At 40.1% G+C, this 12,962-nt stretch overlaps 1 protein-coding gene across 9 annotated transcripts in view; it reads right to left on the bottom strand.

The window, feature by feature from the left end:
* Positions 1–12,962, bottom strand: part of smap1 (small ArfGAP 1) — a 108,316-nt gene that overhangs the window by 51,207 nt on the left and 44,147 nt on the right. The window contains exons 4-6 of one of the 9 annotated variants that reach the window (XM_027136266.2): positions 10,185–10,269; positions 4,987–5,058; positions 166–246 (exon numbers count right to left, since the gene is read on the bottom strand). In XM_027136266.2, the coding sequence (XP_026992067.1) occupies positions 166–246; positions 4,987–5,058; positions 10,185–10,269 (238 nt within the window). The remainder of the gene's footprint in view (positions 1–165; positions 247–4,986; positions 5,059–10,184; positions 10,270–12,962) is intronic. The other 8 variants (XM_027136267.2, XM_027136268.2, XM_027136269.2 and 5 more) reach the window with 8 other exon arrangements.

Here is a 12,962-nt window from a genome sequence, read left to right as displayed (position 1 = left end):
GTGCTTTTTATCCCCCAGTCCATTCAGACACTCAGGCAAAAAGCATCCTCTTCATCATCCGACCCATTTTACTTCAACACGCCTCCTGTGTGCTTTTTGCTGTATTTTAAGCGACAACGGCATATGACAGAGCCTTAAAGTCAAAGCAAATGAGTGATGAATTACCTTGTCAAAGACTGTGGGCTTATTCCCTTTATCTGTTTCCTTTTCTTTCTTCTTCTCTTCTTTCTTCTTCTCTCTCTCCTTCTGTCATGACAAGGAGATAGGAAGAAATAGAGGGTATTAGTGTTAGATGCACTTAGACCTTCATCAGATCACACTTACTGTCTGTCTGTCTGTCTGTCTGTCTGTCTGTCTCTCTCTCTCTCTCTCTCTCTCTCTCTCACTCACACACACACACACACACACACACACACACACACACACACACACACACACACACACACACACACACACACACACACGAGAAGATGGAAAAGTGCTGTAGATTTTACAGGTGTCCACATGGGATAAAAGACTGGGTCAGATAAAGCCCAAACTAATTTCAGACTAAATTAAACCTTAAACCTTATTAAAGCTTTGACAGCTTGAGTGCAGACTGTTCTCTACTTTTAAAGATAAGTTTTTTAGACAGTCATTAAAGTCTGTTGCTCTAATGGGAGTTGAATGGGCATGTAAGGAGCACTGTCCAGCAGAGTTATTATGACTAACATCAGGCTTATGAAGAGCTCCCCATTGCCACTGAACTATACACACTCCCAATCATTTCTCTAAATCGCACAAAACCTTCCAAAAAAAAAAAAAAAAAAAAAAAATGGCTGAAAATGGTCCTGAAATCATGTGGAACCTGAAAAGCTGTTCTTTCTGAAAATAATCAGGGAGAGGTCTAAATCTGAAAAGACCTGAACTCTGTTTCAGCCACTTGAAGCACTTTATGAGCACTTCGATTACTCCATTTTCACATGCATGCTGACTGAGCTGCACTATCGATCGCCTCTGCACACAGCACTCACACACAAACTAAACCTCTAGAGCTACAGCCATGGATCTAAATGCATACATTTAACAACCCTACATGCACAGAACTACTGTACTTCTTGATTAACTGTTAATCTGTTAACTGAATAACATTATATGGGGGAACAACTGTTTTGATCATGATTACATTTATAACAAGTCTCATCTTAAACTAAAACATCAGCAGTGAGACGTGTTCCAAAGACGTGTGTCAATTTCATAGGAATGACTGTTAAACAAAACTGTGGAAAAAGTCTCAGGCACAGCGAAAGAAATGTTGTGAAACAAAGATACCTTCAATACATAGTACATAGTTGGTGTACTTTTTTTTTTCTCTCAAAAGCTCAAAAAAAATGGCGGGTAAAATTTTCACAACATGTTGGAGAAGGTAGCACACTTCTGAAAATCTTGAGCTAGATACTGACAAAGTTTTGTAGGTAAAATGTCTGAAAAGTGGTTTATTACATCATTTGTTACTGTCCGAACTGAAACACACACTTTTCCACTTAACACTTTTATTCATTTTTTATTGGAAACGTATCAAATGGAAATTGTGATTGACTGAATAAAGCAAAAGCCAGACAGAGAATAAAGCAAAAGTCTATAACAGAGATATTTAACCCTGATACTTTTGCACATGTCCACTAGAAAGCTCTCAAAATCCCCCCATTTATTCTATTTATTTCTATATTTCTAGAAAGGTGTACAAGACAGTAGTGAGAGCTGCTCTGCTGTAAGGGTTAGAGACTGTAGCAGTGAGGAAAAGACATGAGGCAGAGATGGAGGTAACAGGCATGAGGATGTTGAGGTTCTCTTTAGGAGTGACGAGGATGGACAGGATTAGAAATGAGCGCATCAGAGGGTCAGCTCAGGTTGTCTGTTTTGGGGACAAGGACAGAGAGGATAGTTTGAGATGGTTTAGACATGTACAGAGGAGGGAGATGGTTATATTAGTAGAAGGATGTTGGAGACAGAGCAGCCAGGTAAGAGGTCAAGAGGAAGGCCAGAGACGAGATATATGGATGTGTTAAATGAGGACATGAAGTTAATTGGTGCGGGAATAGAGGATGGCGAGGACAGTGAGGTGGAAACTGATGAATTCGCTGTGGCGACCCCTAACGGGAAAAGCTGAAAGTAGAAGGAGATGATGATTTGTGTATTATTTCTAGATTAGCTTTCTGCATTTATTATTTATTATTCTGCATTGGGGCAAGTCGTGGCCTAATGGTTAGAGAGTCTGACTCGTAATCCTAAGGTTGTGGGTTCGAGTCTCGGGCCGGCCACGACTGAGGTGCCCTTGAGCAAGGCACCGAATTCCCCAGCTGCTCCCCGGGCGCCGCAGCATAAATGGCTGCCCACTGCTCCGGGTGTGTGTTCATGGTGTGTGTGTGTTCACTGCTGTGTGTGCACTTTGGATGGGTTAAATGCAGAGAACGAATTCTGAGTATGGGTCACCGTACTTAGCCGTATGTCACGTCACTTTCACTTATTACGTTTTAAATGTTAATTACTATCACTAATTAGACACAGGGCACAGACATTACAGAGGAACTTTCAAAAAAATATGTTGATTATTTCTTGAATTTCCATTAGATTTCATACTGGATTCTTGTCCTTACAACAGTGCAGTGCATTTCATTGATTAAGGAATAAGGGTATAAAAAAAATTTCATTTTAAAATTCTAAAATCTTTCTCTCAAGCATCAAGTGATATCTTAATACTAACATCAAAAGTATACATTTTTGATTTGATTATAAATGCATAATCCCCCCCCCCCCTGCAATCAGAAGAAATAAACAACGCCAGGTTTCATAGGATGTCATGTACAGCTATCATTTTGTAAAGTTCTGTTTCTTCCTAGTTCTCAGCAAGGCTAAGCAATTGTGATTGATTTGTTGCTGCCGTGTCATCGCGTACAAACCAATGCAGCATGTGATCAGTCTGCAATGAAGCATCTCTCCTCTTCACACACACACACACACACACACACACACACACACACACCCCTGCTGTGTGTTCATGAGTATGAGGATAGGTCCAGACTGTCCTCGATCTTCTTCTGACCTGTTTGGATCTGGCCTTTACACAAACCCTCTTGCCGCATCTAGCTCGCTCTCTTTTCTCTCTATTAAGAGCCTCTTCAGGCTAGACAGAGTAGCTATGACACAGACTGATTATTCACATTTCCTTTAGAAACCACACTCAAAATATCTCAGAAAGGGTTTTTCAATATATTCAGAATAAAGCACTCTGTTTCTGCATTCAATATATCTACATGTACAAGACACAGTGGCTGTGACACAGACTGTTTATTTCCACTGATAGTGAACTCACTGAACTTCACATTGCAAATAACATGTTAGTGTAAGTATGGCTTGATTGATTAATAGCTCAGTGGTGTCTGATGTGTAACTATTAGAAGGAGAGAAAAAAAACAACCGTGAGCATCTAATTAGGTCTCGGGACACTGCAGGAAATTAAAAGGATAGAATAATGACCTACATGGTGAACATTACAGTGCAGCTCATAGAATAGAAGAATAGAAGCCTTTATTTCATCACATACACATTACAGCACAGTGAGATTCTTTCTTCACGTATCCCACATTTGGAGGTTGAGGTCAGAGCGCAGGGTCGGCCATGCAATAGCACCCTGGAGCAAAGAGGGTTAAAGGCTTTGCTCAAGGGCCCAACAGTGGCATCTTGGCAATGCTGGGGGCTTGAACCCTAGTCTTCTGATCAATAACCCAGAGCTTTAACCCTCTTTGCTCCAGGATGCTGTATCATGGCTGACCCTGCGCTCTGACCCCAACTTTCAAATATGTGACGAAACAAATGCTTCTGTCTTCTATCTATCTGATAATGGAGATTTGATTCAAAGTAGAAAAATCTGTAGTTCAAGCTAACTAAAGAACAAAAAACAAATAATTCCTCTTATACAACAGAAATTTACTTACGATTTCAATTTAGTTACCTATTTATGGTGACGGACATTGCTAGGGGACGCCTGCGAAACGTGGCCCCTGATTTCCACTTGAAGTTAAAGAGAGAAATATTGCAATTTGGTACTGAGGAAATGCAAAAGCACTCTTCCTTAATCTTAACATAAAAATGATAGAAACTGCTCTTTATAAGATACGATATCGATGCTTAGACCTTTTTCTTTCTTACACACCGACACAATTTGCATGTGTTTATTATTTTGCTTAGATCCCATGCAGTTAGTGCTGCACAAATCACAGTGTAGCAGCTGTTACTATGGAAACGATAACCTAATAGAACGGGAGTGGTAATATACTGTACGGTATAAAGATCATCTTAAAGCATCAGAAGTGGGCTATTACAGAAAAGGAAATCACCAGCACTGTGATATACTGCAGAAGAAACTCTAAAGAGAAGCAGATCTAAAAATATAGTTTAATTGTTAACTGAGAATGCGTGGGGCGCAAACTCGGCACTTTGACACATATATGCACAAGCAAGCTTCGCTTTCCTGAAAACATTTGCATTAGCATTTTTTACAGAAGAGTGCTATTTTAGTTTTTAGATGTGGCCGTGGGAAATATAAAGTTAACACATAAAAATTCACTTCAGTGCTCTTGCTTCTGCATTCTGCTCCAAGGTCTTTTCAAGTAAACCATTGCAAAGTGTAATGTGTTAAACCAAGCATAAGAAAGGCTCAGACTTTTAACTAACATTGTGTTGAGAAACGTGTTGGCAGGATTATGACTGGTTAAAGAGTCCTGAGAACCTACACATGAAAAATTGCAAAAGAGACTGAATATTGACTTGTCCAGTTCCTCCGCACCCCGAATGGAGAGAATATTGTGGTATCTATTTTCTGTTTCCGGTATCAGAATACAAACCTTGAGATCCTCGACATTTAACATACAAGACGAGACAAACAGCACACACAGCAAAAGCACAGCACACAGCAACGCACCCAAAGCAGCGAAAGCACAACAGTACCTCCAGTTTGTTTTTCTCGGCTGCTTGAGAAGAGGGAGAAGATGCCAGGGGCAAAGCAGCATCAGAGGACTTCTGCAGAGAGCCGGGCAGGAGACAGGGGGACACAAAGGGGATGACCAAAAAAAAAAAAAGTTTGGGCAGGGGTAAATAAAACATGGGAGTTTGAAAACAAAGAAGAAACAAAATACAAGACATGAAAAGAGAAGAGCATAAGCAGGAGATGAGTAACTGCAATTATTTAGCAGGAGGGACAAAGCATACTGTACGTATACATGCACTATTTCATTGCTTGTTCTATAGAAGCTTACACACACACACACACACACACACACATGCATAATTAAAACCGGTTGATAAGGCATCCAGCCATTTGGATATAAAAACCTTCATGCTGTATCATTCTACTTCTCTAGTGGTTCTTACTGATAAAAGGTGTTTTTTTAATATGGAAAAGATCCATTAAACTTTTATTTAGAATCTCTGAAATGCTATGAACACTGCTTGACTCCTGTACTGTTTCTGTACTGTTCTAAGGCCAGATAAATGGTTATTCCCTTTTCACCAAGCCCCACAATGAGTCTTTGTTCATTACATTAGAAAACAAGGAGGTTTGGAAAGCACCAAGCGTTTCACTGAACCTCCATATGTTCACCCAGGTGACGGAAAAATAAGGGACTGAAAAGAGTCGAGCTACAGCAGAGTGAGAGAGAATGACACGAAAAGAGAAGATGCAGACAAGCCTTCGTAGAAAGAACAGTGTACGAAGGTTTGTGATTATCTTTTAAAGTTCTCTAGATCAGATGTTGTACAAAAGTCTACAAATAACGATTCCTGGCTTCCTAAATAAAAATAAGTTAACTACTTTTGGACCAAAATTATTTAAATAAATCAACAGCTTATTCCACCACAAGTCCCTTCCTCATAATAATCATAAAGGTAACTGCAATGAATCAGAGCATAGGGTCAGATGTGATACAGCTCCCCTGGAGAAGAGAGGGTTAAAGGCTTTGCTCGAAGGGTCCAGCAGTGGCAGCTTGGCGGTGTTGGGGTTTCAAATCCCGACCTTCTGATCAGTAACCCAGAGCCACCACTGGCCCAATGGAGGGAATTCATTCATTAATTAACTGGTTCATCTGTCTGTCCATCTGTCCATGCATCCTTCCATCAATCTATCTAATCCATCTCTGTCAGTCTAATCATTATACAACATATTCATTCTTTACTGCACCATTATTGTATTTAAAAATTCACCAATAAAAACATTCATTTTGTGAACTCGAAAGAACACCTTCTGGCAGCCTTGTATTTAAAAGTGTACTATCAAGTCAAGGCAAATAAAATGCTGCAATAAACACAGATGTTTTGCCTCGTCTGAAAAGCTTCCTGAATTTGACTGCTTGGTAGTCTTTTAATCAAAACCTGTTATAACACAATAGGCTGAGCAAAAAAAAAAAAAAAAAAGCTAAGAAAGCAACAATAACAATGAAAAAAGAAAGCAAGAGGAAAAATTCCAAAGGGGAAGTGAGGAACAGAAAGTAAGATGACCCAATGTTGTTCTTCATTTCAACAGCGATGTGGCACTGTCAGCAGCAAGAGTCCACAGAGACTGAGTAAAACATGCAGGTCGATTATGACCCTGGTTAGTGTGTAGCTGTCCAGACTGGGCCATTACCTTCTGATGGATCCTGCTCATAATCCACCGTTATTGGGTTAGCATCAGCACTATGCTACGCTACAGCATTAAAGATCCGATAACAGATATGCTGCAAAACTTCTCGCCTTTCCACTATACCTTTCAGTGAGGCCTCTATCCAGGGAAATAAGCAGCAAAGTGCCCACTGGAGAAGACTGAGGCAGACCAGTCAATATGCAGGGACAGTTATCATCGGAGAAGCGCCGAGGGCGAAGCATATCACCATCTCGATCTTAATGCAATCTGGGAAGCAGCAAAAGGCCTTGTGTAATTGGGCTCCCATTTTCTGAGAGGAGCTGAGCAGAGCCACAAGGGGCCAGAGGTGCCTGGCTCTCTGCTGGGGCGAGTAATAGAGAGCGTACACATCAATACTAGACAATGCGGCCCAGTCAATGCTGGAAGGGCTGGCACAGGAACCGCATGATGACAGGGTCAGAGGAGCCAGCGGCCAGTCCATCAGCAAAAAAAGTCAATTACTATGTGAAGAATAGAAAATTGAAGAGCAAATCTATAATCTTATTATATGTCTTTCAGATCTCACCCATAAAGCAATCTCAAACAAAACCCAATACCTCAAAGTCTTTTATCTTGATTATAGAAATTCATTTTTAATCGTTTTTCTCGATACACTTTTAAAGTCGTCAGTAATTTCCCAGTCGAGTATGGGGACGACTAATGTTTTCTTCACAGTGTCCGTCGGTTTCTTTCCGAACTCCTATTATGTAACGCTCAAGCTAGATTAACACCGGTTTCATATTGGTATGACAAATAACCTCCCGAGACTCATTATATTGTGATGTTCAATTCGATCAAAGTAATGAAAAAGGAACACTACAAAAGGAAGCAGGAGATAAAAGGTAAAGGCCATGTGATGAAAACAAGGAAGAAGGCTGATGGCTAATATCCTGGTACATTTATTTTCCGAGGCTTTACATGCTGGTCGGTCACGCAATCATTTAAATGGCAGTTAACCAGAACGGTGACACCGTGACATCACTGGAGAGAATTTTTAATAAAAGATGCTATTTGTTCCTGGACAAATCTCGGCTATTATTTCCTGTTGATGTTGGCATGCGGGAGGATGGAGTGGGGTGATATGGAGGTGAAGAAGGTGGAGACTGGTAAAATAAGAGTTCCTGGCAGGGCTGTATGACTGAGCTCCATCTTGTGTACGGTGTGGACATCCAACATAACACTGAGTGAGGGTTTGGTTTTTCTGCCTCAAAAGACAGAGGCTGGCTCTCTTGTGGCTTCATTTCACGCCTACTTTTCTTGTCCTAATCACATCAGCAGAGCAACATGATGTGCAGAACTGAGGCAAAGCTCAGGTTGCCAATAACTAACACCACTTGGTGTAGACTTTTCTCTACTAAACAGGCTCTGAAGCTTAAGCTTGGTAAGATGTGTCAGAAGGTTTAGGACTAATGCAGCATGACATTTCTGACTGAATTGACAGAAGCTAGACTATAAACCATCACAAACAGTAAGGTCCTTCATACAGACCTTGAACAATTATGATCTTTGGTAAATAATCCTAACAATTTACACTTCTAAATCCCTTTAATAATTCAAAATTTTAAGTACAAATAAGGCATATTTTCTCCACAAGCCGTCTTTTCAAATGACAAAAAGCAACCTGGTAGAGGAAGGTTGAGGCATGCTTCCTCTCAAAACGAGAGAAGCCAGCCACATCTCTTCAGATTGCTGCATGTGCTGTGTCACAGGGCAGCGAAACACAGAGAGAAAAACGCTAACTGTTTTCTTCTGCCAACGTGAGCTCACAGAATGTGAGAGAGTGAGTGAGAGAGAGAGAGAGAGAGAGAGAGAGAGAGAGAGAGAGAGAGAGAGAGAAAGCACAAGTATGTGTGTGAGGAAGAATGAAAGAAAGTGAGAGTGTATGTGGTGCAAGAGAGAGACAAAGAGAGAGAGAGAGAGAGAGAGAGAGAGAGAGAGAGAGAGAGAGAGAGAGAGAGAGAGAGAGAGAGAGAGAGGGAGAGAGAGAGAGAGAGAGAGAATGCCATCTGGCCCACTCAGAGAGCACGGTCGATTTTGTTCACTTGGTTCCAGGCCATGGATGGCTGTGGCATTGTTGTGATTCAAAAGCTTTTCTGTTGCACCACTTGGGAGCCCAAGATGTTTGTAATAATAATAACTGCTAATAACTGAATGATGCAAATTTTCCAGTTTTTGTTATTTGTTCAATTTAATATTAGTCTTTTTTTTTAAACAAAGATAACAAATAAAACACAATCAATCTTCAGGAATAAAGAGTCATTAAATAACACATTAAGAATGTCACTAGTCAAGCAACGAGATATAAAATGAGAAAGCCCACAGATGTTTAGTGTCAATTATCATCCATTTATAACAGATGCAGCTCCATCACTTACATCCTGCTTTTCACCCTTCCTAGTTTTCACCCCCTTTTCTCTGTCACTTCTCTCGCACTCTCTCTCTCTCTCTCTCTCTCTCTCTCTCTCTCTCTCTCTCTCTCTCTCTCTCTCTCTCTCTCTCTCTCTCTCCTTTCCATACTTCACACTGAGAATCCCCTTTAACTGATACTGAGTTGTTTTAAACAATTAATTTGCATATAAGTGGTGCAGGAGGCAAACTTGGAATCACGCTGTTTAAAAGGTAGCATGTCTCTTCAGTACTGAGAAATGCACAAGTATAATTTTACCATCTCTTTAAGGGCAGCTAATGTTTGCTAAGCCATCCTGAACTATCGATGAAGCCATGGACGTCGTCTTTCCACTGTTTAAGGTCCTATAAAAACCTATGCACTAAGAGCACTATTTTGTTTTTTCTAACAGCATTGCTATTTGTTGACCACTCTGGTTAAAAAAATAAAAAAAAATAAAAATAAAAGACAATATTTAAGTCATTTGTACCAGTAAGAGTTAAAAAGATGGACTATTAGTCCGTTAAGTCGTTACATGTTTATTTTGTAATTCAGTAGAAACTCCTCTGCTTTGTTATGTTAGGAGGAATGAGTCTAAAAATCATGCTAAAAGCTTGATAAGGAAAAAGTTAAAAGGAAAACCTTTTTTCACCATGCTGCACATACTGTATCTTCTGTTTAGTGTGACTATTGAGAGGCATGACAGTAGGTTTACTTTTTGTCATTAATTAGAACTTTTGCTCGGTTCCAGTGTCTCCATTACGTCCTAGAAGCAGAAGCCTTGGTGTGAGCAGAACTCTGAACAGCTGTGTGATGTCTGAGGGCTCAGTGATATACAGACTGAGCAACACACATACTGGTTACTTCTTGAGCCTTGAGCGATTTGCCTTGAGCGAACACCTCACTGAAATCCGTTTTAGAGACAGCCTCATCATTTCATGCTCAACTAGCACAATTAGACACATCACACATGTTCATGAAGGACCTGTGGGAATCCTGTACATTAATCATGTATTCAAATGATTCATCAGTAAAAGTGTTCGGAAGAATGCAACTGAAGGACATTTCTGCAGCCTGAAAGCTGTGCTGCGTAGATGAACAGACCGTACTTACGAAAGAGTCAGTGGCTGGGTTTTTGTCGTAGTACTTCTTCTTCTCATACTTGTCCCTGATGAAGAACTCTACGGCTCTGAGAGGTTGTTAAGGAATAAAACTAACCACAATTCACCTGCAATGTATCACACACACACACACACACACACACACACACACACACACACACACACACACACACACACACACACACACACACACACACACAAACACACACACACACACACACCACTTCATATTTGATTAGAGTCCAAGACTAAGAGTGTGAAGAGTACAATACAATGCTACAATTTTGACTCTTGGTAAAAATAAAAAAAATAAAAAGTTTGTTAGTTCTTAATTAGAATTTTCCCATTTTTCTGAATGCAAAACTCTTCATAACATACATAAAACATAATGAGTAAAGAATTTAAACCCGGTTTCATTTCGTGTGAAGCGCTGACCAACTGAAAGAGTGTATAGTGTATATCAGGATGTGAATTAGACTACACAGAAATTAGATGGTTACAACATTAGATAGTGTGTAATCAGGCTTCTTAAGTCACTACACAAGAAAAGCAGATCATCTGCATGAAACAGACTCAAATTCAAATTTTATTTGTCACATAGACGATCATATTCAGTGAAACGTGTCTCTTGTTCTTACTGAAAGCCATCTGAGCTGTTCAATCAAAGGTGAGCTTGTGTTTCTTGCCAAATGGCTCTTATTGGGTGTTTGGAACCGTATATTTTATAGTGTATATTTACTGTCAATCTTCAATAGCAACGAAGCAGAAAATCAAAATGAATGTGTAAGGATCTTGTGCCACATTTTCATCCTACTTCAAGCCTGATGCAACCGGAAGCGATTATTTAAACCGTGCACAATCTTAGGAAGAGTCTCTGAGACACCCAGGTACCAGAAGTTCAGACTTCTTAAACCCAGGTTTAACCACAAAGCCACTTTAGACTCCTCTTGTAACCAATGTATGCAGCTCTACCAACCATGTTGCATATATGAGCGCTAACAAAAAGAGTTCTTTGGTGAATTTGATTTGGCATCATGGTGTATCTTTATTGTTGGAGTGTATAACCGCACCTGCCCATAGAGTTAGTTAACACACCATCACCTAACCATTGCTCTCTCTCCATAAACAGTCAGCAGCTGGCTGAAAGTGTTTTATCTCCACCTCCATGCATCAAAGCTGACAAAAATCTTAGTTTGGGAACAAATATCCACTTTGACTTTGGATACGATCCTTGCTGTGGCTAGCAAGCTTTAATTGGCATCTTACACTTGTTAGTGTGTAAGCTCCTGCAGGTCTGGCTTCTCTTTTGAGTCTTTGCTCTCTCTCTATTCCCATCATTAGCTACAGCAGAGTCAGGACTTTTTAATGCTGCTATTGGTCTCAAAGACAGGGAGTGAGAGAAGAAGAAAAAAAACAGTAAGGGGAGAAGAAAGAGATGGCTAGAAGACAATAATTTCTACTATGCTATACTTTTAACAAAAACCCACCAATTCACAAAAAAATAGAACATGGTGACGTGACAACCAGCTAATCAACTCAAAACACCTGCAAAGGTTTCCTGAGCCATCACCCGTTTACCGAGGAAATTTTAGAGCACTCCATGCTTCAATCTGCTGACCAGCTCTTTAAAGAGACTGATTTCATTTTCCAGCAGGATTTGGCACCTGCCCACACTGCCAAAAGCACCAAAAGCTGGTTAAATGATCATGGTGTTGATGTGCTTGACTGGCCAGCAAACTTACCAGACCTGAACCCCATAGAGAATATATGGTGTATTGTCATGAGGAAAATGAGAAACAAGAGACCAGAAAAATCCAGACTGAAGGACATTGTCAAAGAAAGCTGGGCTTCCATACCACCTCAGCAGTGCATTCGGCATGGAGGTGATCAGTCTGTGGCACTGCTGAGGTGCCGAATGCACTGCTGAGGTGGTATGGAAGCCCAGCTTTCTGACAATGTCCTTCAGTCTGGATTTTTCTGGTCTCTTGTTTCTCATTTTCCTCTTGACAATTGCAGGTTTTTTGAGTTGATTAGCTGATTGTCATGTCACCATATTCTATTTTTTTGAGATAGTGAATTGGTGGGTTTTTGTTAAATGTGAGCCAAAATCATCACAATTAAAAGAACCAAAGACTTAAACTTGTCTGTGTGTACTGAATTTATATAATACACGAGTTTCACTATTTGAGTTGAAATACTGAAATAAATAAACTTTTCCAGGACATTCTAATTTATTGAGATTTACATTCTAATTTATTTATACACGTATATATATATATACACACACACACACACACACACACACACACACACACACACACACACACACACACACACACACACACACACAGATATAGCTATAGATAAAGGCAGGGGCAGAGTAAGACCTTACAATGCACACACACGCACACCTGAAAATGCGACAATAATACCATGTAGGTGGACAACAAAAAGCGTTACGGGCAAAAGCTCCTATGGCATTATTGCACTTGAGCATTCATAAATCTTTGATCACAACGCAATTGTACATCTGATAAAAAATGGATCAGTGGCTATCAGAGTGACAGTAGACCTGAGAGAAAAATAAGGGGTAACATGAGAAAGAAACCAAGATATTTGAAAACAAACAAGAAAGCACCCTACATACCTGAGGAAGATTGGCAGAAAATGACTACTCTCTTTAGAGGAGGAAAGACAAAATAAATTAAGAGCTCCATGACGCTTCGTCTCAACACTCCGTCCCTTTACTACCACTGCAATT

The sequence above is a fragment of the Tachysurus fulvidraco genome, chromosome 4, assembly GCF_022655615.1.
Source record: "Tachysurus fulvidraco isolate hzauxx_2018 chromosome 4, HZAU_PFXX_2.0, whole genome shotgun sequence".
Classification (NCBI taxonomy): Eukaryota; Metazoa; Chordata; class Actinopteri; order Siluriformes; family Bagridae; genus Tachysurus; species Tachysurus fulvidraco.
This window is presented reverse-complemented; position numbering and strand designations above follow the sequence as displayed.